At 45.4% G+C, this 25,782-nt stretch overlaps 1 protein-coding gene across 4 annotated transcripts in view; it reads left to right on the top strand.

Moving 5' to 3' along the window:
- Positions 1 to 24,888, top strand: part of LOC115572948 (ephrin type-A receptor 4-A-like) — a 46,136-nt gene extending 21,248 nt beyond the window's left edge. For all 4 annotated transcript variants that reach the window (XM_030403475.1, XM_030403473.1, XM_030403474.1 and 1 more), the window contains 17 exons: positions 2,368 to 2,565; positions 2,875 to 2,985; positions 3,417 to 3,771; positions 12,760 to 12,915; positions 13,620 to 14,150; positions 16,083 to 16,207; positions 16,352 to 16,511; positions 16,621 to 16,732; positions 17,543 to 17,601; positions 17,867 to 17,980; positions 18,082 to 18,267; positions 18,359 to 18,420; positions 18,511 to 18,720; positions 18,962 to 19,138; positions 21,926 to 22,113; positions 22,343 to 22,528; positions 23,881 to 24,888. In XM_030403475.1, the coding sequence (XP_030259335.1) occupies positions 2,368 to 2,565; positions 2,875 to 2,985; positions 3,417 to 3,771; positions 12,760 to 12,915; positions 13,620 to 14,150; positions 16,083 to 16,207; positions 16,352 to 16,511; positions 16,621 to 16,732; positions 17,543 to 17,601; positions 17,867 to 17,980; positions 18,082 to 18,267; positions 18,359 to 18,420; positions 18,511 to 18,720; positions 18,962 to 19,138; positions 21,926 to 22,113; positions 22,343 to 22,528; positions 23,881 to 23,998 (3,048 nt within the window). In that variant the 3' untranslated portion in view covers positions 23,999 to 24,888. The remainder of the gene's footprint in view (positions 1 to 2,367; positions 2,566 to 2,874; positions 2,986 to 3,416; positions 3,772 to 12,759; positions 12,916 to 13,619; positions 14,151 to 16,082; positions 16,208 to 16,351; positions 16,512 to 16,620; positions 16,733 to 17,542; positions 17,602 to 17,866; positions 17,981 to 18,081; positions 18,268 to 18,358; positions 18,421 to 18,510; positions 18,721 to 18,961; positions 19,139 to 21,925; positions 22,114 to 22,342; positions 22,529 to 23,880) is intronic.
- The last annotated feature ends 894 nt before the right edge of the window (positions 24,889 to 25,782 follow it).

The following is a 25,782-nucleotide window of genomic DNA, read 5'->3' as shown; positions in this document are numbered from 1 at the left end:
TTCCTCTGACAGCTGTGATTTCGGTCGGCTGACAAAGACTCTAAAAGAGACCAGACAAGGAGGCATCTTACCCTATGACAGCCTTTCTTTTTTTTGTTTTTACACATCCTGCAAAGACACACATGTATGTTGCATACAGCAACACACAAACACACACAAAGACATGACCATGTGCTCATGCGCGGCGCTCATGCGTACAAGCTCTTCTGTGCACATACATGATTTTTAAGGCAGATAACGCTGTTGATATTTGCAAATGATCATTTTAAAAAATCTTAACTGTCAAAAAATAACAGTAAGACGGTAAGATTTCAACACATAACTTCACTGGAAATTAAAAAAGAATGTAAAATCAATATAAAAAACATAAAAATGAAGAGAGATAAAGAAAAGATTAGATCAGATGTACATGAAAATGAAGCCGATGTCACATTTAGTTCACTCTTTTCCCCACAATTTCCAACATATAGCCCAGTAATCGTTCATCAATATATCTGTGATAAGCCAGCATCAGCCAATAAGATCAGCTCTGATGACATATCGATCAGGCTCAATTAGACACACACAGACCCCCCCCTCCCCCAACACACACACACACACACACACGCACTCTCTCCCTCTCCCACTCTTTTTCCCTCTTTCGACACGCCGCATTTAGTGTGTATACGGCTCTCACCAGAGCAGATTATTATTCAGTGGCAATAAAAAGCCAATTTGGAGTTGGGAGGCTCAGCGGTCATTTGAAGGGGTCACAGTACAAGGCAAATAGTCGGCTCTATTGAGATGGATGGTGCAGCGAAGGTTGAGCCCGTTCCACTTGTATGGAAATGCGCCTGTAAAAAACCTTGGAGTCGCAACAAATCTGAACCACTGTCCGCGGCAGAATATTGATGCGAGAGTGAATGTTTGCCGTTGTGGCTTTCAAACGACAGGCGTGAATTAGAGGAGAGGCGCCCGAGCATCTGAAATGTATTTGGTCTTGATTTTTCTGTAATTATGAGTGCAAAGATTTCCTCAAGTGGATAGAAAACGTAGATAATTCTGAGCACGTGAGCACATTCTTGTGTCTACGCGGCCTAAAGATGAGAGTTTACCGAAGTTTAGAGTTAAACTTTGTGTTATGCCATCGGTTTGAGTCCACGCCAGTAAAGTGAGAAACTTCCTGAGACTTTAACCTCTCTGTATCATCATCACACAGAAAGTTTTGGATTACATTATCGTCTTCAGCTGCCAGCAGGGACTGTTTTTAAACCCTCGAATGTCGGTGCGTTCGAGAACTCGTCAGAAACTCTCGATCTGAAACTTGAGAGTCAGCAACCTTTTCAATACAAGACGCCTCCACGTTCACATTATCCTTTTCACAACATCTGTGTGTACTTGTTTGTGTCTCAGGTTCATTTTTTTCTGACATCACTTAAAAACACTTGGCAGCTACTTTAAGATTTCAAAGTTTGCTGCGTTAGAAAAAGTTTTGACCTGCTCTTATCTTCTGAACTTCTCGATTTAGTGAAAAAAAAGATGATTAATGATCACCTTACTGACTTTTTCTACAATTTGATTTACATATTGTTGCATGAATTGAACCACTGGATGTCTGGAGATTTACTGTACATTTTGCAAAGTGGTGGCTTCTCATGTTAAAGGAACAGTGTGTTGGGTTTTATGGCATCTAGCAGTGTATTTGCAGATTGTAAACAACTGAACACACCGCGTCTCACCTTCCCCCCACGGCGGTGGCTGAAAAGGCGAAAGACCCTCTTTAGAGCCGGTGTTTGCTTTGTCCACTCTGGGCTACTGTAGAAACATGGTGGACTTGCTCCCTCAGTCAGACAAACAGACAATGATTCTTAGTTTAAAGGGGCTCTGCGGAACTCGTGTGTTGAGCTGGAAACTGGTTGTTATTGTATATTCGAGGACTCCATTCCAACTAACATTAGCTACTGTTGCTCCGTGTTAGAAGAGCGGAGAGACGCGCTGAGATAAGGAACTCGAAGACGTACGTAAAGTCAAATCCTTTGGACTGTTGCGGAAAATTTGACCCAAGTCCTTCATAAATAAACCAACAGTCCAGCAGCATTTAACAACCTTAAAAAACTAATTGTCAAGAAGAGAAGGACGAGGAGGGTCTCGTTTTTTTGCTCACATATGGTCGAGAAAAAAGCGATCAACACATGTAATTGTCACATACAGCCCCTTTAAGGTTGTACTCTAAGATTATATTACATTTATCCCAAGAGATCCAATAAAATCCTTCACACTGGACCATTAAATATGCAGAGTTTGTTAAGAAGCTAAAATTGTGTTAAACGTGTCATTGGACGCCCTCACAGGTGTGTATTACAGTTGCATGTGTGTGTTTGTTCGCAGTGGGAGGAGGTGAGTATTATGGATGAGAAGAACATCCCCATCAGAACGTACCAGGTCTGCAACGTCTTAGAGCCCAATCAAAACAACTGGCTGAGGACGGACTGGATCCCGCGGTCCGGCGCTCAGCGGGTCTACGTCGAAGTCAAGTTCACCCTGAGAGACTGTAACAGCCTGCCGGGGGTCACCGGCACCTGCAAGGTACAAGGAACATCCTCATAATGTCACGACAGAACATGATGCTTGTTGTTTTATTTAAATTAGACGACAACAAGGATTTTTCTTGACAAAAGGCATAATTTCTTTAACATGTTAACTTTGAGGATAATTACTTAATGGACAGACTGCAGCTAATGGAGCTTTATTATATATTACAGCTGCTGGTTATTCAAGCACAAACCCCCCTTTGACTCATTATCATATTAAGAGAAAAGATGAGCGCTGATGATGATAAATAGACGCCTCGGTCTGACTTTTTTTTTTTTCCCCCCCGTCCCTTTTGTCTTGCAGGAGACATTCAATCTGTACTACCACGAATCAAACGAAGACAGAGAGAGCTACATCAAAGAGAGCAGCTTCATTAAGGTGGACACTGTGGCAGCAGACGAGAGCTTCACCCAGGTAACACTAAACAACTGAGTCAGGCTTTGACTTCTTTATCCTTCCTCCTCCGCTCCCTTTAATTTGCTCTTGTCTTGAAAATAAAACCCCCTGCGGCACTTAGCTGTGATTTTTCCTTTTCTATTTTTTTTTTTACAAGCGCTTTTATCTCAGATGTCCATTCTGCCATCCCAGGAATGTTGGCAGGGTGCTCCTGCTTAGTCTTTACGAAAATTACTTGTGATTTTAGCGTTGTAGGCACTACAGCTTATTTTACCTTTTGCAGTCAATAGAAGTCGATCTGAGCGAGAGCCAAGTGCTGAAAATGTGAAGATCAGCCATGGTTCAGTAGCAACTCCCACTTTAAGTTAAACAGGCAAATTGAATTAATAAGGGCTGACACAGTCTACTGCACATTTTCTTAATGTAGCTTATTTGTCTTTTCCATCCAGGTGGACGTAGGCGACCGCATCATGAAACTGAACACCGAGGTGCGAGACGTAAAAGTCACGACCCGGAAAGGTTTCTACCTGGCTTTCCAGGACGTCGGCGCCTGCATCGCTTTGGTTTCCGTCAGAGTTTTCTACAAAACCTGCCCGCTCACCGTCCGCAACCTGGCAACTTTTCCCGACACCGTCACCGGAGCCGACACGTCTTCCTTAGTGGAGGTCAGGGGCTCTTGTGTCAACCAATCAGAGGAGAGAGAGGAGCCTAAAATGTACTGCGGCGCAGATGGAGAGTGGTTGGTTCCTATTGGCGGATGTCTGTGTAGCCCAGGATATCAAGAGAAGAGCGGCACGTGTAAAGGTAAGTGACGCTGGGTGCAGCAGAGCCACTGTGTATTAATTAATTGTTGTTTTGTTTTTGTGGCAGTCTGACTCATCTGTATTGGCCTCACACTGTAAGCTCTCTGTTCCCCTTGTGTTGCCACTTCTGAGTCCCATGTCTCTGTGAGCAACAGTCACCAGCGCTCTTGTTAACACTAATTCACTCCACTGTTTTCCATCACATTCGCTAATGATGGAACGCGACAAGAGATATTTGGTTTTTGTGTGTGGTGATTAACACCTGTTTGATTGTTCTGTGGGTTGTTTTAATTATCTTTAAGGATTTTGTGTTGTGGAGTTGTCACCATCTTAAAGGGGAGAGTGCATTATGATCCACAGCGCCTCAACTAATTAATGTCTGTGAGTGTTTGCAGAATTATAATGAGTTGTGTCAGAAATCTCTTCTTGTTTTAAGTAAGCTGTTAGCACAAGACTATGTTACAGACTGCGATGACAACAATCCCCCTTTTTTAATGGTTAAAATTAGCTACACATTTTCAATAGTCAAACATATTTGAAGGGAATAAGTATTTTTGACTGCGGAACGGCAAAATCTCAACATTCACATCCAAATAAAAAAAGCAAAATATACCTGGGCAGCCTTCCCACGTAAACTATATGTGTGGGAAACACTGCGGTTATCTGCCAATAATGAAACTATAGCCAATAAATTGCAACACGATTGCAATTTACGATTCAGTTCCACAGGAATTCAGAGAGGAGGGGAAGTAGTCTACAAGTTTTAACTTATTAGAGTTATGGATTATTAAATCATCCACCTCAGCCTTTCTTACCCTCAGGTTTGCATAAACTACAGATGAAGAACTTCTTGTGAAATACAAAATGTTAAATTATTGGTTATCATATTAGTATCCACTGTAAGAAGTAATTCATTATCAGTTGTCTTACATCTCTAGATCAATTCAAGATGCTCGGAAATCCACTTTGCTATACTGCAAAGATTTAGATGATAACATTGATGCCACATATCACATCTCTCCGCTCAGTATGAATATGGAACCAGGAGATAGATTCCTTAACACAAAGACTGGAAACAGTCCACTGACCAGCATCTCTGAAGCTCATTAATAAACCTAGTCTATCTTATTGATGCTGCACATGTTGCCTGGCAACCTCACAGTGAAGACAAGACTCCGGAGAGTTATTGCACCCGGTCAAGAGTCCGACACACTTCACAAAACCATAATATGTCATTTTTACACGGTGTTTTCTGTATTGATCGAACACAAAAAAGATGTAACATGTTGATGAGAGAGCTTTAGAGATGCTGGGAGGTGGACGAGCTAGCTGTTAGCCCCTGTTTCCAGGCTTTATGCTAAGCATCCTCTAGCTGTAGTCTCATTTTTAACAGACAGTCATGAGAATGGTATTGATCCTCTCATCTAACTCTCTTGGAGGAAAGCAAATAAGCTTGTTTCCCAAGATGCCAAACTATTCCTGTAAAATATTCATCTGTGCTGGTTGTAGGAGATTGCAGGAACAATCATTAAATTTTTAGCAGAAGCTCTGCAAGGCATCTTGCTCGGGAGTCTGTATTTTCTGCTTCTTTTGAAAAGTAATCCCCAATAACGGCGATCACATTATATTACTGAGTGCAGATATACTGTTATGTCATGAAACTTTAATAACCTCGATCAGTCTATACTGCATCTTTAAATAAATCCAAGATGTAAACAGTTTTTTATAAGTCGTGCAGTATCAGTAGAAGCTCACAGGTCTCAGTGTGAGGTGTGCTGACATAACAACAGCCATCTGGACAAAAATGTCTCCCTATCACTTACAAATCTGGTCTGAACTTTACAGTAACGAATGGGCAAGCTGTTCACACCTCTCCCCAACATACATGTGGCGTGGATGACGTGTAATGTTTGACTGTTGTGATAGTGAGGGCTACTAAATGCGCGCGCTTGTGTGAGGAAAGCGGGGTGTAAGGGGGGACAACAGACTCGGTGGAGACATTTTTACAACATGGCCTCACTCCCCCTATTCAGTCACATATGCAACAGACACACAACATGTTCATTCACACACGCACACACACAGATGCACACACACACACACACACACACACACACACACACACACACACGCACTCATGCAGATGGACAGAGACCAATAGAGAAAAGGGGAGAGCGACTCACTGATCTGCTCCCTCAGTTTTATTTATGAAGCCTATCCCAGCAGGCTAATTGTATAACAAACAGACTCATAATTCAAAGGGAAGAGAAGACAGGCTGAGAGAGAAAGACAGAGAGACGGACATAAAGAGAGCGATGCAGTCGGTGCCAGTTGGCGATAAAGAGTGAAAAAAAAAAAAACTTGACTTTTTTTTATTCTCTCGCAATAAGAAGAGCAGCGGCCAAATATCTCCGTGTGACAAATGTTCTCTCGAACCTCCACCCTGCTCGCCCTGTTTGTTCTCCGTGAAAAGAGGAGGAGGTGTGCGGGGTGGTCCCTGAGGCCTGAAAGATGTTCCTCCTCAACTAGATTTAGGAGGGGACCCTTGACTCTGTTGAACCTTTAGCAGATGTGAAGTGCCATCTATCTATCTGCGGCTCTCCTTTCTGTCTCCCTCGCTCTCGCTGCCTGTCAGGCGCTGTTGGCCGGGCTCAGCTGCCTCAGTGGAAATCTATCAAAGTCCGGGTGAATACCGAATGCCGCTCAGCAAAAACTCTGACCCTGCAGTATTGGATAGACGCCTTAACGCTTCTCCCATCTTAAGTTTGGAAATTCGCAGGGAGGAAGGGAGGGGGGGGAGGGGCCGAGCGTGACGGAGGGAGAAAGATAGATCTGCGAGGAGATTTAGATGACCTGGCTCTCCTCTCGTCAGCGGACCTTCTCCACTCGCGTGCCTTCATTCAGACAGTGTGACGCGACAAAGACGAACGGACAGAAACTGAGTGAATATACAGTCGATTGGGCAGAGACACCTGTGATTAGAACTCAGTTCATACTGGACAATGCAGAAAAATCCTATATCTGTACTTTATGCACCAAAACCGTTGTAGCTTAAAGGAACTGTTCAACATTTGGAGAATTAGCTTCTTCGCTTTCTCTTCAAGATTTAGATTAAAACGAGGAAGTCACTGTCCCACATGTAACCCTCCGCGTAACAGCGACTTGTTGTTCCTTCACTTGGTGTTTTGGACAAAGCCAGTTTCCCCTCCATTTAACTCTTGGCACGAGTATGTCCCTAAATGTCAAACTGTTCCTTAATGTTCATCTACGAAATACTCAAAATTATAGCTAAATAAGTCTGAAGCTCCTCGTTGACAAAACTAAACGACTGTGTAATCGCACAACCACGTGATGACTAATAAGAAAATGACTAATGCCGGATTAATTGTTTCAGTCATTTTTCCACGCAGAAATGTCAAGTTTTGGCCGGTTCCATCCTCTAAAATGTGAAGATTTGCTGCTTTTTTTGATCATTTCTGACAAAGTGGTGTAAACGAAGAGTCTTTGTGTTCGAGTTGGTTTGGATCAGATTTGGTTCAGGTTAGCTGTGATGAGTAGACAGAATGATTAAGTAATTAACCCGGAAAATCAGCAGATTGATCGATAAAGAAAATGATTGTTATTCGCAGCCCTAATAGAAGTTAAATCTATCTAACTACCAAACGATATACCATTCCCTGGATCACTGAGAACCTTCACAGACTACCAGAAGCTGCATATCAGAAATTTGGCTTTTTAAAGATAACATTTTAATTAAATATGTTTTAATAGTTTTACTTTACGAAAGGCGAAAATCCCTCTCGACATGCACAGTTTGCTTCTGCGTTAATATTTAACGTCTGCCTCACACTGTTGCTTCTCTAATGCACTTCGGCATTCCCAAAAGCTCCTGTTGAATTGAACTTAAACAAGAGTAGACTTAGCTAAAGCAGGGAAATGTGAAAAGTTCATTCTCAGTCTTGACACAGAGTAATGAGCATGGAGAGGATGAGAGGAGAAGCTCTGGAGAGGAAGAAGGGATTAGATGTTGAATGGGCCGAGAGGGGGATTGAAAGAAGGCCACTGACAGCAGAAGGCATCAATACAGAGCTGCCCCTCCCCCCGCTGGGGGTCCGTCACCGGGTGCAAAGGGGACGAGTAGAGAAACACAAGAGAGAGGGAACTCCCCCTCTTTTCTAAACCCCTGGTTAAGACCGAGGTCATGACTGAGCCCGATGAAGACGTCAAAAACTCTGACTGACAGCCGCACACACGCACACACACACCGACACGGAGAGTAGCGGCAGAGTGCAGGGTCATGACCGAGGTAGATGGAGACGTCAAAAGTTTGACAGCTGCGATCCGTCTGGGAGGATCGGAAACGAGGGAAGAGAGACAACAGAGAGAATTCGAAATGCGAGCGGACAGAGAGGCGTAATGAAAGCGGAGCCTTCTGCTTTTTGTTTCACTCTTCTCTCCGCTGGCCTCCTTTTTCTCTGTCGTCTGATTCTGCCTCGATTCTGCTCACTGCCTGGGAGGGTTGGAATGTTTGTGTGTGTGTGTGTGTGTGTGTGTGTGTGTGTGTGTGTGTCCAGAGAGATTTCATGCCTGTGCTTCTCTCCAGCGCACCTGCAGTGTCTCGTCAACAGCAGAAAGCGTTTTTGGACGAGAGTGATGAAAAGACTGAGGAGAGAGAGAAAGACAGCCAGAGTGAAAGAGAGATGACAGAAAGAAAGAGTGAGCGGATGATAGAAAGGAGTGCGTAATCGCTGCATTCAGTCCCTCTAATTATTGCATCGCGTTTTCTGGACTCTGGACATGTTGGACTGCTGGTTTAGTGTGTGCCTGCGTATATGTGTGTGTGTGCACCGTATCTCTGATTGTCTGCCTGACAAAGCCCTCCCTCCCATATACTCGCAGTTTGGAGGTCTGCCCGGGAATGCCTAGAGAAGAGTGTGGTGGGGCAAACAGAGAGCGAGGAGAAGTGTGTGTTTGTGTGTGTGTGTGTGTGTGTGTGTGTGTGTGTGTGTGTGTGTGTGTGTTCACACGTATGGCAGGTGACAAAGCCTGCAAAGGAATGGCACAAGTGATTGTGTGAAGCAAGCCAAACTCAGGTGGGGGGAATGGTTTGCATTCCACCATCACAATCAAAGAGTGTGTTATTTTCTGATTGGATGTGTGTGTGTGTGTGTGTGTGTGTGTGTGTGTGTGTGTGTGCGCGCGCTATTGTCTCCATCTCCCAGGTTGTTCTTAATGTAGCGGAGGTTTGCCAGCTCCACCAGTCCGTCTGTAGCTCCCTGGCATCGGAACAAGCTCCCGCTCTCCCTCTCCGGCTCTCCGTCTTGCTCTCATTATCCCTCCTTTCTCTTCCCTAACTCTTCTCCCTGATCCACGGTCAGGGGTAGTGTGGGGGGGGGGGAGTGCTGCTGCTGCTGGTGGCAGGGGGTTCGGGGGTGGGGGGGCGGTTGATCTGAGTGCGATGGGGAGGAGGGTTATTGTTGTTAGAGCCCCTTTCACATGCTAATGTCCGGGCAGGCGCGCACACAAACACGAATCCACACACATTTTCTCTTTAAAGCGCCACTTTTTTTGTGAGTATTTAAATTTAGACAAACGTAAAGCCGCGGCTTCCACTGAGCGCATTCCTACAGTCTTTAAATGCAAAGTGATGCGAGGAGCTGGTGCCGCCGCGAGAAATGAGATGAATTAGATAGCAAGCTCTGCAGGATTGTGAGTTTTTTTTTCCCCTTTTGGATGAAGACATACAGTAGGGAAGAGATAAGGATCACCTCTTATCTCCTGCCGGTTTGTTGGTTTTAATTAACAGGGCACGACCCCTGTGATTAATAGTGTCCCGCCCTCTCGCGTGACAGTCTATCAATCCGTCCATCCATCCGTCAATCCGTGCCTCCCTCCCCTCCATCCGTCACAGAGACAGGTGTCAGACTGGAGCGGTCGGGGGTACTTCCTCCGTCCACACCCCTCCGCTGGGCAGGAACAAGGGATGATGACAGATAACACGGGGTCAAGGAGAACACACACACACACCCACACACATACAGTGCGCCGACGAGGCTCTTAGTTGGATTCGCGGCGAGCTGCATTTGCATATTAGGTAGCAGAAGAATGCATATGCAAATGCCGACAATGCTGATAGTAATCAAAGGGCACCTTTCCCTCCGCTTCTTCTTCTCCCTCCTCTTCCCTCGCTCCCTTTTTTGTCTCTCTTCACCTCTTTATCTCTCTTTATCGCTGCTTGTCTGTTTTTTTTCTCTCTCTCTCTCTCTCTCTCTCACTTTCTGCCCCAGTCTTCCCGTCCTTCACAATCTCGTCACTTTCTCCCACTTGTCTCAAAACAGCTGATTGCGGTCTATTCACTCCCGCCGCTAACCGGCTAAATGTGAACGTGCTCATAAGCGACATATCTAAACAATCGTTCGTCTTATCTCGTCAGCGCCGTGTGTACGTTAGCGGCGCCTTTTCAGGTTTACCGGGCGTGCTCGGGCTCTGCGCGGGCCCTCGGTAGCGCAGGGTTAATGTCGGGTTAATGACACCCTCATGAGCTCTTATTCCAGGTCAGCTGCGCTCACCCCCTCCTGTCGAGTCCGCCGCTAAAAAAGACACAAAAGACTTACAGACAACAGAGAGAATAGAGACATGAGAGGGCACTGAAGGAAGTTTATGGCTTCAGATACTGGCTCCTTTTCTTTCTCTCCCTCCTCTGTGTTGGAGACAAGGATAGAGGATTTGGTGGGACAGAGACAAAGGCCTGTGTTACCCCCTGGCAGAGCCTTGTTCAGCCCTATAATCAAGTCCTTAGCAGGTCAAATACTTTCTATCTTCCTCCCTCTAATTCCCTCTCTTTCCCATCTATGGCTTACACTGATGATTAAAAAACAAAGGAATGTGCGCCACAGCAGGCGAGATAATACTCTATTTTATCTCGGATTTGATGATATCGGCCGACACATTACGATGAGTCATTCACTAGATGAAAGCCAACCTCATCAGCTGCAAATGTGTTTATGGATTTACGGATTTTTCCAAAATGCGCGGTTTTGAGCTTTGTTTGCATCGACACCGAGCCATATACGACGCTCCGAAGCTCGCCGGCAGGTCGACGCTCGGGGATGGAGAGGGATGTACAGAGCTGCAGCACCAGCAGCGAGAGAGTTATCAGAGACACAGAGCCAGATAAGTAGAGGTCGAGGAGGAAGTGAGCAGGGAGCGAATGAGGGAGGTTGTGAAAAATGTGAAAGGGAGGGCAAATGAGTGTGTGAAAGAGCAACTCTACGGAGGCTCACACAGATGGGGCAGGATGGTCGGTGTGAGTAGATTACAGAGGAAGACTTCCTCCCTCTCATCTACTGATGAGAGTGTCATAAAGCACCATGACACACTCGAACACACACACACACACACACACACACACACACACACATCATTCCCACATTCCTACCCACTCCCACTAGGATGTCTTCATCTCCCTTGGAAATTTGAAGGGGTTGGAAAAAAGCGGGGGGGGGGGGGGAGAACTGGGAAGAGATGGTGGGATTGAGGAAGGAGGATGAATAGGGTGTGATGATGAAAAAGAAGGTGTTGAAAAAATGATTGCCACTAGAAACAAACGGAGGGTTTCCTCCTGAAATTAAAGGGAGGAAAAAAAAAAAATGGCAGTAACCAGCCACGCTTTGCCATCTCTTTTGCTTCACCAGTGGATGTCAAGCAGTATAATTATGCACTCATTTATTGTATTGTTACTCTGTCAATGCTTGAATTCCTTGGTATACAGAGAGAAGATTTCTCTCCCTTCACTCCCCCTCTGTCTCTCGCTCACCCTCTCTCGTTCTCTGTTTCTCCTCTTTCATATATTTAAATGTCAATTATATTTGTGTGGGCTGCCGGCACTGTGGAGTTTTGATGTATTCAGTTCTGGTGTTTCTGGTTTTCTGTGTGTGTGTGTTTGTGAGTGGGAGCTCATCACTAAGTGTTCTGTTAGGTGTTTCTTTTCTTTGCTCATCAAAATCAAAGATAAAAGAAGTCAGAGTGCCCCTCCCCCCTCACGCTAGATCTATTTCTCCCTCTGGATGTGTCTTTACAGTTGTTTATCTTTTGGGTTGAAACGCAGCCCGCGTGTTGATTAACTTGTTGTCCGGGTCGTCTGAGCCGTCAATACGGAGGACAACTGAGAGTGTATCAGGGGTCGGGGGTCAGCTGGCCTCGAGTCGATGCTGACCGCCCGGCTCGCAACCCACTTAAACTGCTTTAAACTCACTAATAACAAAGTTATCTTGTGTTTTTTTCTCATAAAATATTTGGAGTATTTTGAACCAGCGTTTTATCAGGAGGGTAACGTGACACTGGAAACCTGTACCGTCACCTGTGTGATCGTGCACTTTAGAGCTGCAACTAACGATTTACTTTCACATTTTTGACTAATCCACTGATTATTATCTTTCCTAATGGATTATCATAATTCCCCTGAGCCCATGTTGATGTGTTCAAATGGCTTATTCTGTGCAACCAACGGAACACCAGAGACATTCAGTGAACTACTGAAGTTAACTTCTTCCTTCTATCCCTATAAAACATTGTAGTATTGGTGGGGCTTAATTTGCAACCGCAGATGAAAAAGAAAAACAGAAAATCTTTACATTTTAGAAACTGAAACTAAAGATTTTTGGCATTTTTACTATAGTAATTACATAAACAATGAATCAATTAGCTTAATGGGTTCTCACTGACTTCCTCTCACATGGTAATGAGCATAACATACAAGTATAACCTTCACCTGCTCATCAAAATATTACTCATTAGCACCAGTAGTGGTCAAAACTTTAAACAAGCTCTATGAAGAAGTGCTTTTTAGTCTGTAGCATGAGCTTTGTGTCAGCGTCACCGGTCTTTATTGACATTTTTCTGGTGCTGGCGTACCTGACTAAGCATTGTTCTTTATTGGAATTTTATTTATTGGACCTTGTCCTCCTCTTTTGTCCCTGTCCCTCCGCAGCCTGCTCCGCCGGTTTTTACAAGGCCAGGTCCTCAGACGCAGGATGCTCCAAGTGTCCTCCGCACAGCCACTCGCTCAGAGACGGGGCGACTGTCTGCGACTGCCACTCCGGATTCTTCCGCGCTGACAGCGACCCTCCCTCCATGGCCTGTACCCGTAAGACCATACACACACACACACACACACACACACACACTAGTAAGACAATACATAAGTGAACACAGACCATATTTGTGTGCAATGCTTGCAAATAAAAGCAAAAAAAAGCACACTTATTGTCTCCCTACCTCTCTATCTCTACAAAACAGAAGGAGACACAAACTTGTCTGAATGCCACCCCTGTTTCATGATCCCATTACTTATGACTAAGCCACCATCTACATCCTGTCTGGGAGTGATAACTAAAGACATTGAGAAGTGAATAAATGTCCTCTCTCTCTCTCTCTCCCTCCCTCCCTCTCTCTCTCTCTGAGTAGGTTCTGTGTGACAGACTTCGAGACCTCGGTCTGTGTGTCATAAACTTAATTATGCCTATATACAGCACATGGTTTCCTTGGCCTGGGAAAAATGAAAACGCGCGCGCACACACACACACACACGCACACAGACACGCACACACACATACACTCACACTCTGTCTGTCAGACACGCGCACACAAAAAAGAAATACCGCAGAAGAAAACATCCAGCCCATCAAAAACATCTCTGAACAGTATGGTTTTCAGTCTGATGCCAGATGTCTACATTTCAGCTCGTGCCAGCCGCTCAAAGCAGCCCCCTCCCCCACACACCCCGTATGCTTCAACTTCCTTTATGTGCTGTAGATAATGTAAGCTTGGTTATCCCCGTCTCTTCCTCAGAGCCCCCGTCAGCTCCGCAGCAGCTCATCTCTGTGGTGAACGAGACCTCGGTGGTCTTGGAGTGGTCCCCCCCTCGTCGCCTGGGAGGACGAAGCGACACCAGCTACAGTCTGGAGTGTCTCATTTGTCAAACAGGCAGCCACAGTCAGACAGGAGGCAAAGCCCTCCCGAGGAATCGCAGCATCTCCCAGCCTGAGGCTCAGCACAGTGGTCTTGGGATGCAGTCAGACCAGGGGATTGTTGGATCTGAAGTCCAATCAGGAAGAGGAGTCTTTCAGGGCAGACCAGCACCAGGAGATTACCCGAGACTCAGCTCCAGCTCCAGCTCTCAGCTCTGCCTGCCCTGTGGCTCTGACGTGCTCTTCTCTCCAGGCCAAGCAGGCCTGAAGACCACCAGGGTGGTGGTGAGCGAGCTCCGGGCCCACACACACTACACCTTCATCGTGCACGCACGCAACGGGGTCTCCCAGGCCAGCGGTGCAGCGGGGTCGGCCCAGAGTGTGTCTGTCACTGTCACCACCAACCAAGCCGGTGAGAAGACATGTCTGCGTGTGATGAATGTGCTTCACTGTTGCAGCAACACGGAATGTGCTTATAGATGTTGTCAGTAAGTGGGTCAGCACAATGCAAACTGCTGTTCACTGCACGTGGGCCCACAGGGGAGCAAGGCCCCATGGGTAATGTTCAAAACCATGGAAGCATGATACCAAATGAACCAGCCCTGCATGAAGCTCCATACTCCATACACACCCTCAACACTTAAGGGCTGAAAAACGGCTATCTGTGAAGTGCTTTAGCTTTCAGAATAATACATATTCTTCACCGCAATGCTTTACGTATATATTTTTTATATATATTCTTAAAGGGGCATTATGTAGTTTTGAAGAAGAAATTCAAACAGAATTTTGACATTTACTATTAATGAGGTAATGATACAAACTCAGAGTTATATATTTTTTCCATAAGTGAACAAACAAACTGTTCTCAGAGGAAAATAAGATCCCAGAAAACTGTTTGAAGCGAGAAAGGTGGCAGGGTCCGCCACATATAAACAAATGAAACAGTAAGGAATTGTGTTGTCCTTCAAGGTCAGTTTGTTTATTCAGCTTATTCAGTCACGGAAACAAAGAGAGTGCACCTTTAAGATGCTTTCATATAACCAACTTGAGCAATGTGTTTGGGTTTGAAATATATTTTCAGAGAATCGTTAAAATTTGATGAAGAAAAATGGACTAAATTCTTTCTGAAAACCAGCTCTGCATTTAAAGAGACCTGTGATACGTTTGCATTACATCTGACGTGCAGTTAAAATTGATTAGCACAGCTTTTCTGGAGCATAAACAAGATGACCACATTACTGGGTAATACTGCGTAACAGGACTGTATGTTGGAAACAGTCTCCAGATGTGATGTCTAAGTGATGCTACAGGAGAGTTTAATAGAAGAAAACTGAAGTTGATCAGTTATGCAAGGGCTCATCCATCATGGAACAGGCAGAGACAACAGTCCCTCCACTAACAACGGCGTCAACACAATGAAACGCAGCTACAGGACATTTTTCTTGCTTTCTCTCAACTACTATCACTGTCATAGCTGCCATAGTTATTACTCTGTCCTCCTACACCTAACGACAGCTGAATTAATTATAGGGGTGTGTTCAAGAGGATGTCAGAAAGCTTTGTGGGGAAATGTAAATCACTTTCTTAAATACAAATGGACCGAGCTGGCTGAGGGGAAAGCAGCAGCGACGTAGTAAATTACAACGCTACATGGAGAAATTGTCGACACATAACAGTGCGAGTGTACCGAGGGGTGGGATTTTCCTCGTGTCAGCTTTTTGACCACGGAAGTGTTCGAAAAATCACCCAGATTTTACGGCGTGTTTCATTTTAGTTGTGAAGGTGTCAGCTGGTGTGTGGCGCTCCTCACACATGCTCCCCATTAGTTTTTCGGCGCTTGCTTTTCTTTTTTTTTTTCCCTTCTCCGCACGCTGTTACATCTCAACTGTCGTTGCTTTGAGTCTTTGCTGTGGCATTTAGGAAACGGCACACCTGCTTAGTTCCGGGTGCCCCGGGGAAATAAGTTAGCCGTGTGTGCACAGCATGAGAGCTGTCTGGAATGTGTCAGGTCCAGCCTGCACCACCATATGGCCCTATATCATGTTATGAACAGCCACAAAGGAGGACAAGCGCTATAAAGGGCTGGGAAAAGTAGGGATGTAAGAGGAGAGAGAGCGGAGAATGAGGCGTGTCTCTGTGGAGCAGGAAGGAATGAGATGTAGGTCAGTTCTCAGGTGCACTGGGTCAATGTGATTGTTGACAAACACGCATCATAGATACCTTTTAAGTTGTGTGCAGGGCTGGAAAACTAATATACTGTAGACGGTATCTTATTTGCAGCATCAGAGAATACACAAAGTTGTGCTATTGTCACTGAATTATCTCTCCCCATCTCTCCTCTCAGCTCCCTCTCCGGTGTCGTACATCCAAGCCACCGATGTCACCAGGCACAGTCTGTCGTTGGCGTGGCAACAGCCGGATCGACCCAACGGGGTCATCCTGGAATACGAGGTCAAGTTCTATGAAAAGGTGAGCCGCCCGCAGGTTAATGCGGCTCGGGATGCCGTGTGGAATGTCAATAAATTGGCACGCTGTTTGTGTTTCACTGATGGCGGAGATGGATTTGCAGTCAGGCTCTGAAACGCGTCCTCTCTTTGTGTCTCGTCTAATCAGGATCAGAGAGAGAGGTCCTACCGCATAATGAGGACCTTCTCTCGGAGCGTCGATGTCACGGGTCTCAACCCCCTCACTGTGTACGTGTTCCATGTGCGTGCTCGCACGGCGGCCGGATACGGAGAGTTCAGCACCCCTTTCGAGTTCTCCACCAATTCGGGTATTGTGACGACAACCTTCAGTGGTTTTTTTTTCGACGATGTGTGGAAGTTTTATGACGCCGTTCACAACTTTTGTTGATCGCTGACTTTTGTGTCCTTCCCCGTTAGATCCCTTCCCTCTGATTGGAGAAGGAGTAAACTCAGCCTTCCTGCTGCTGTCTGTCAGCGGGGTTGGAATTTTACTGCTGATATCTGCAGCTGTTTTCATCATTAGCCGCAGGTACACACACACAAACACACACACACACACACACACACACACACACACACATAAGCATCCATACAGTCAGGCACACCTATAGGCTTGTTAGGCTGTCCAGAAGTTTCCTGTCAGCACATCACTGACGTCAGTGTGTGTGCCGCCTTCTACCTTAACTACTGCTTTTTGAACTACCCCAGTCCACACAAACAACACACACACACACCTCCCCTGCTATTGTGTGGATAAATAATGTGTGTGTGTGTTACCTGGAGCTTTTAAAGGGGATTAGAGTGGAGACAGTGATAATCCCTTTGTCCCTGACTTGTCATTACTGTCTCTTCAGCAGCACAGCTTGTGTGTCAGCTTCCGCCGGCGCGTGCACACACACACACACACGCAGAGAAGCACAAGCACGCGCGAGTGCCCACACTCACACACACCTGCTCACACACAAAGGTGTTTTTGACAGTTTCTTTGTTTAATGGAAAACACCTTTTATCTTTCTCTACCTGAGGCATCGCCCCTCCTCCCTCTCTCCCTTAAACGCTTTCATCTGCTCGCTCTGTCTTTCCTGCAGCCTCTCTGTTCTCATTGTCATCGCCTTCCATTGCGGCAAAATCCTGAAAAACCCCAATGAATGCGCGGCACTACTGGGAGGAAAAATAAACACATTTTTAAAAAACAATGTGACGCGTATACCCCTTTGTCTGCTCTCTTAACTGCAGAAAGAAAATCTCAACAAAAACACGTGAGAAGTGAAAAGAAGCGCGCTCTGACAGGCCGCCGTGTCTCTGTCTTAAATGTCCATCATTTCTTTTGTGCCATCAGGAGGAGTAAATACAGTAAAACAAAGCAGGACTCAGAGGAGGAGAAACATCTTAACCCAGGTACTGCACACACACACACACACACACACACACACACACAGATTTACTGTACTGTTCCAAAAAAGAGCAGAGAGACAGATGGATGCTCAGTTCGCTTCTCTTCAGTCCACCTGCACACATCATACACACATACTGCCAAAGACATTTACATAACATATGCAGCAGTTACACAACTCATACTTCTCACCCTCCTCTGCATCCCTCCCTCTCCTCCCTCGTTTCCTGGCCTCTCCTCCTCCTCCACCTCCTCCTCCTCCATTGGCAGGAGTCAAAATCTACGTGGACCCGTTCACCTACGAAGACCCCGATCAGGCCATCCACGAGTTCGCCAAGGAGATTGATGTTAGCAGTATTCACATTGAGAGAGTTATTGGCATGGGTAAGCTTGGCATTAATGCTCACACACACACACACACACACACTTACCCACACACACATGCTTACTTGGCGCTGACGCTGCTGTTTTGTTGATGTGTGTAGGAGAGTTTGGGGAGGTGTGCAGCGGTCGGCTGCGCGCTCAGGGAAAGAGGGAGATCTACGTGGCCATCAAGAGTCTGAAGGCGGGTTACTCCGACAAGCAGAGGCGGGACTTCCTGTCCGAGGCCTCCATCATGGGACAGTTCGACCATCCGAACATCATCAGGCTGGAGGGCGTCGTCACGAGATGTGAGTTGTGGACAGAATCTGAAAGCTCTCAGTCGTAGCGTTTGGGTCCCTTGCATGTTCACATTGAGCTTCGTATCTCTACCTGTTGCAGGTAAGCCGTTGATGATCATCACAGAATACATGGAGAACGGATCCCTGGACGCTTTCCTTCGGGTACACGTGTTTTATTTTCTTATCCAAAACGAAAAAAATCACATAAAATGCTCTTACGCCACGTTAACCTGCTCCTCTTCAACATTTCAGAAACACGACGGCCAGTTCACGGTCATCCAGCTGGTCGGCATGCTGCGCGGCGTCGCCTCGGGCATGAAGTACCTGTCGGACATGAGCTACGTCCACAGAGACCTGGCAGCTCGGAACATCCTGGTCAACAGCAACCTGGTGTGTAAGGTGTCCGACTTTGGCCTGAGTCGGGTTCTGGAGGACGACCCAGAAGCTGCCTACACTACGAGGGTAAGACACACTCCCACAGAAGTAATTTATACACACACACACTCGCTCATGATGTGAAAACACAATCTGCTGTTTGCTTCTCTCCTGATTCCAAATTCATTATTGCTCATTACTTTAATTAAACATCCACAGCCTGTTGGAAAAATACATTTATAGACTTTTCACAGGCTTCAATCAAAGAGTAAAACTTTTTCGAAAAAAAGGGCAAACAGTCAGACACCTTTCACGTCCCCTGTTTTAGGAGGCCACAGGGACGTATCTTTCCCCCGGAGGGAAGATCCCCATCAGATGGACGGCTCCAGAGGCCATATCCTACAGGAAGTTCACCACGGCCAGCGACGTGTGGAGTTACGGCATCGTCATGTGGGAGGTGGTGTCGTACGGAGAGAGACCCTACTGGGACATGAACAACCAGGACGTGAGTCATTTCTGTTTCGTCTCACCTGTGAGTCGCCTCAGAGACAAAAGCTCATTTCTGAAACCCTTTGCATATTTAAAGTAAATGTCAAATCAAAATACTGGATCACCTTCATTATTATTATGTAACGCAGTCAAGGTATGAATGATTTAGATCCAGAATATGGATGACTCTGCCAAGAGTTCTCCACGGGCTGTTTTCTGTAAACCTCCCGTTAAACCACACGATCTTAAAGTAAACACAACGTTGACACAAACCCAAATTGTTTTCCATTGCTGTGTGTTTTGGAGGTACGGCACGTCAAAGAAGGAAGCAGCTCTTTAAAATCTAATGAATGTTTACGGTTTGAGTAATCACTTGAAGATTCACCTTCACTTTCTTTTCCAAATAAGTGGTTTATGTGACAAAGTCAGCACCAAGCGGGGATTTGCTTAAAAGCTGTGATTACTCATGTTGACGCCCCGAAGCACCAGCGGCGTTCTTTGTACTCTAACATGCTAATAAAACTTCTTCTCCTTATTCTCCATCTGTCAGATTTTAGCCACGTTAGTGACTAAAATATTTTCATAACTCACGGAGAAGATGGCAAAAAATATTTACACTCGAGCTTCTCGTCGAGTCAGACAACTGTTAATCCATCAACATCTGTGTGCTGTGAGGGATTCAAGTTAAACTTTAGCTCCCAGCTTAAATTGACCTCATTTCAGCAGACAGATAACAGTAAAAGGCAACACTTCTTCTGGGTATTTTTAAGACGGGACTTGTGGATGGAAAACAAACCATTGTCTGTGTGAAGTTCTGAATCCTGACCTGCTGTCTTTGACCTCTGCGCCATTCAAAAAAAAATTGTAAATTTAAATCATCTGCAGAAAGGGCGCCGAGCCAAGACTTTGCTCAGCAGTCAGAGGAGGTTTTATTGAAGTAAATATTTAGACTTCATTAAAAAAAGACAAGAAATTGCAGCTTAGTGTTATCCCTCTGCCAAGCACGCACTATATATAAATTAAGGGCCACTTTAGTTGTTCTGAACAGTTTTTCGAGATCTGAGACAAAAATCCTATTTCAGAGCAAATTTGCAATCGCTCTGCTATCAAAGCTCGTTAAGTCTGAGTGGGTCAAGGAGCCGCGCTGGCATATGGATATTTTCAAACATGATTGATTTCATCTGCGGCTCTGATGTAGTCTGAGAAAACTTTCCTGAGGCGCCGATCTCCGGGCACTTTATCCATCTTATTTACTTTCGGGGCGAACAAGTTCACGCTGAGCTGCTTTTTTTAGAATCGCTATGATGAACCTGACCAATGCTCACGAATAAATACAATCGAAGCATCTTCACTCATAATTTAGTGTATCTCCTGAACCACGACCCAAGTTCCATAGCACATACTAAGGCAGGGTTTGAGTACGCAGTATTTTCACGTCAGAAACAGAGACTGATTCGTCCAAATGTTGCAGCAGAGGCTGACGCACAGCTCACCAAGACGCCTCTTGGATGAGAGGTGAAACGTCTTCAGGAAATTGAAACCAGTCCAGCTGCCTACGATACCGCACTTAGAATTAACATGACCTGGACGACTGAGAATCTTCACCAGCACGGCGATAAATGAATGTTTCTTCAGCATCAGAGTGTTCCAGTGACAGTTTTCTGTGCATCCAAGAGTGGAAAACATGAAAACACACACCGCTTATAGCTAACTTAGGATGTTTTAATGGTGCTAATTAACCAAACTGTCAACAAATACAGGCTGAAAATGAGTCTTAAGTTGTAGCCGATAGTGATTTTACAACCGACTGACTCTGTGACGATATTATACGTCCTCTTTAAGAACCTATAAAAGCTTCCTAGTTTACAACCTGCAAACTCATACTGTCATTCCAAAACTGGGACTGTAATTATTCCCCAAACAGAGGTGAGACAAAGAATAATAACAGCAGTTACAAGAAACCATGAATATTAACCATTTTCATGTTGCAGTATAATATTCCTGTCTGACACTATGGCTCTGTTGTGTCTGAGTGGGGGGGGCGCACAGTGTCAGACTTTGAAAGCCCCTGACGAACAGTATTGTCCCACAGAATAATGCACAAAGGAAATGGAGGAGCCGCTCACAGCTGCAAAAAATTGAAATAAATTGCAGATGGTGGCGAGACGGCTCTGGAAAGATCTCGGGAAAACAACAAAAAAGTAATAAATCTTCGGCAAAAAAAGGTTTTTCTTCCTTTTTTGTGAAATTTAATTGGCAGTGGCGCTTCAAAGCGGCGGCTTGATTGATGTCTGCTGGCACACGCATTTCATCATTTCCTGTACAGAACCGTAATGGACATTGATTTATTTTATTCGAGCTGCAGACGGGAAAAACTGTGGCATTAAGAACACTAGAATACTAATAGTGTACTGTATGGAAATGGGGTAAACACTTATATCGCTGTGACATTGTCTATTTTTTCTCGGGTTGTATTGTTTGGTTCGTTAGTAGTGACACGTCTGAGGGCTAAACAAAGGAGACTGGACTTGCTTGAGGTTGATGAAGACATTTTACTTCCCATCTTAAAGGCTTCTTCACTTGTTACAGACTGGTGGGGAGTCCCTGGCACTTTATTCTTTGCCACCGACCCCACAGAGTCGTTAATGACCCCACGGAGAATAAATTGCCAGGGACTCCCCGTCAGTCTGTCAGAACTGATACGGCTTCCTCACAGGCATTACTGAAGCATTTCTACCTGGTTCCAGGTCTTTGGATCTAGCCTGATGATAAAATCAATCCTCCACCTGTGTCCCTCCTTCAGGTGATTAAAGCCATCGAAGAGGGCTACCGTCTCCCTGCTCCCATGGACTGTCCTGTGGTGCTGCACCAGCTAATGTTGGACTGCTGGGAGAGAGACCGAGCGGAGAGACCCACCTTCAGCCAGATTCTCAACATGCTGGATAAACTCATTCGTAACCCAGGGACTCTGCGCCGCACAGGGGGGGAGAGGTACATGCAAATGCAGGAACAGTGCTTCAGAATCACAGACTAATGCATGAATATCATTTTAATAAAGCCAAACATTCATACAGTACTCACACCCACACCTACATTCTCCCAGCCAGATTATTAAGCCTCCATTGCACAGTTTCCCTTTAATTATGATTTCACACTCCAGTTTCACCACCAACCTGCCTCCTCTCACCGTCTCCTGTGTGTTTTTTTTTTTTTTCCACAGACCCACAGCCACCATGCTGGAGTCAGGGTTGGCGTCAGAGGTGTGCGTGTCGGTCGTACCGGAGGTGTGTGTGCCCGAGTGGTCGGTGTGTGTGTGGCTGCAGTCCATCGGGCTGGAGAGGTACAGAGACACTCTGGCGGCAGCGGGATACACCAGCCTCGACAGCCTCCTGGCTCTCACACACCAGTAAGTGCACCTACGTGTGAAAATGGATGAAAGTGAGATTCACTTTCACTCATCGCATTTATTAGTGCAAAAAAAACAAAACAGAAACAGAATCGTGTCTCTTTTGGTGGAGAAAAGATCCAAACACCGACTGTATTGTGTGGTGTTATAGTCGCACAAACATAATTATTTGGACTCATATAAAAGAGAGAGATAAACCGTGTTTCCATTAAACGTTTATACCTGTATCTTAGGATTTAGTATGCTTAAACGTGTTGCAAGAAGAACTTGTTATGAAACAGCCTCAGTTTGATATGAATGCCACTGTGTGACTATATATAAGCAAATAACACAAAACAAGAACATTTGCTTAAGTTAGTGTTGCCACAACAAAAGCACGTGCTCGCCACATGAAGATCTCGTGGTGTTGTACTGCTTTTGTCCACAGGGGGCGCCAGAACCCACACAGAATAAAAGTTCCCTGTAGCGGCTTTAAACAAACCGGTTCATGTGAAGAACGAGCGACTGAGACACCGCGTCTGCTTACCTTCTCACCTCAGCATACCTGACTAATTGCCGCGTGTGAAAGGAGGAGGATTTAGACTGCGATCCAATAAGCACACTGAAACTCTTACAAGATGTCAGTTTATGCCTTAGAGCACTTGCACTATGTAATTACACAAACATGTTGGTGTGCTCTAATCGCCCCATTTAGTGAGTAACGTCAGCTGGTTTCTCAGCGAAATGCTCCTTTAATTACAGGATAAATCTAGTGTTTGTTTCATCTTTGTGCAATTCTTCTCAAGACCCCAAAAGCCGGGCGACGAGTTTACCCGACTGAATGGTGTTGTCTGATGTAGTCACGGAGCTCTTTTGTCTTCCGCGATCTGTTAAAGACGCATTTAAAGAATCACACCGACGCTCGAGTGGCGTATCGCTTAATTGCAGCGAATGCGGTCCCTGCTGCATTCTGGCGTCGCTGAGCATGCTCGGGGATGTGGTTTTTCTTGTTGCCTTGCTTTTGCTCTTTTAAGTGTTTTTAATAGTTCTGAATGACAGTGGAGCTCCGTGGCACAAAGGCACAAACTATAACAGGCTTCGGCTGCACAGACAGCTTGATAACAATGGTTATAGCTCGACTGGTAGAGACCCAGTTGGCTATTAATTGTCACGTCGGTGGCTAAATGTGGCCTTGAGCCCCCAAATAGCTATTTGTCTTGGGGATTAGAGTCTCTTTGGATGAAAATGTCTGCCAGTTTTTTTTCCTGAAATTGGTGCTGATGAAGAGAATGATCCTCATCCAGATTCATGCTTTGAATACGTGTTGTTTTTTCTCCGTGTGTGAACATGCATGTTTGTGTCTGCGCCCACAGGGAGATGGACAGACTTGGAATAATCACACCGTCACACCAGGACATACTAATTGCCAGTGCGCAGCAAGAAATGTTGTCTCAAATGCAGCACATGCAACACACAATGGTTCCAGTCTGAGCCGGAGGACGGATACAAACCCAGAAGAATTTTTTTCATTTACCTCATCCATGCACTTTAGAGGGACCCTGTCACCGGTGGGAATACGACGAGCGGAGCGAAGTGAAAGTACGGAGCGAAGGGAGGAGAAAAGCAGCACTTTTTGTGAACTTCCATACTGTGGAGTTTTCTGAAAACCCCCCGATGCGGATGCGGACGCGGCCGCGGATAGCATTAAGCTACGGCGAGCTCAGACTGAAGCCTCATCCTCTTACCCCGTTCTACTTCTCATTATTTTATTATCTGTTTCGTGAAGGCTGACATGTTAAGGCTGTGCATAAGCAGAATGGCTTTCAACTTTTACTTTTTTTTCCGCTGCTTCGGGCTTGACTTGAACAAAATGTGTTTTGCTCGTGTGTGTGTGTGTGTGTGTGTGTGTGTGCGTGTGCGTTGCGTGACTGATTGTGGAGTCTCCTGTCAAGACGTCAGCTATCTTTGATTATTCTGAATATGCAACGTTACAGAGAGAATGAGAGAGAGAGAGTGTGTGAGATGAGCCGGACAGAATGTATCATTACGAGCTCTTACCTGTTTCACACTAACAAACTGTATGATTTGCTGTTTTTTTTTTTTTTTTATTGTCCTTTTTTTTTATTCTTTAATTGTACAAATTATTGTTTTTGTCGGTTTTAGACATGTAGAGTAGAACGTCATCCATCTGTGTCGGTCGTTTGTGTCTCTCGTTTGTTTGGCTGAGAGTTAGAGTTACACGAAGCATTTTGTTTTATTTATGGTCTTGTTTTTTTTTTTTTTTAAATCTAGTTTGTACATTGTAAAATAGAAACACTGAGGAAATATTGTAATGATTTGCCATATTGCATTGCAATAAATCCCGAAACTCGTCCCATGTCCGTAGGTTTTTAATCTTGTTTAACTCAAACTTCTGCAATCGCAGTGTGTTTAATGTAAAGTTTGTGCTGTAATGTAGACGGAGCGTCCGGTGGGGCCGCGAGCGTTTTCATATTTATGATGTCTGAGTCTGGCAGAAGAAGAAAGTGTCCTCTGAGAGCTGAGACTTAGTCAGAGGTGGCTGTAACAAGGAAAACAAGTCCAGAAGAACACCAAGCTGAAATGCTGCTGGTGTCATCACACTGTGCTGAGAGCGAGAGGACGGACAGAGAGAGAAGAAGAAGAAGAAGAGGAAGGAGAAAAAAGAAAGAAAGAGTCGCAGCGAAGAACTGAGAGCTTGAATTAAAAGGAGAGAAAATTAAGAGTGGGCTGTCACCATGAGCGTCTGTGTGGCATCATGTTTTTCGCCGGCTAAATTGGGCTGAGTTTGCAGCGCATAGTTGCCGAATCAGCAAACATCTGTCTCCCACACTACCACACACACACACACACACACACACACACATACACACCAGGGAGTTGATTGGAGGAACGTTTTGATACATAAAGGAAGAGAAGATATGATCTGGATTCTGGCAAAAAAATGTCAATGTTTTTCCAGCCTAATGAGCGCTGCCTGCACACACACACACACACACACACACACACACACACACACACACACCACCCCCTGCCTCACTCATAATACATCCAAATCACACACAGCAAACAAAATGCTGATGGTGGTTAATGAGGCAGATGCCTCTGAGTAAGAGACAGAGAGAGGAGGAGAGACGGAGGGGGAGTCGGCTCGGCTCGGCTCGGCTCGGGGCGATGAGACGGGCCGCTTCTGTCACGTAGTGACACGCTGACGACACAGCGAGCAGGTAGCGTTTTGTGATGATGCATCACACGCT

This window comes from Sparus aurata, chromosome 21 (assembly GCF_900880675.1).
Source record: "Sparus aurata chromosome 21, fSpaAur1.1, whole genome shotgun sequence".
NCBI classification, from domain to species: domain Eukaryota; kingdom Metazoa; phylum Chordata; class Actinopteri; order Spariformes; family Sparidae; genus Sparus; species Sparus aurata.
This window is presented reverse-complemented; position numbering and strand designations above follow the sequence as displayed.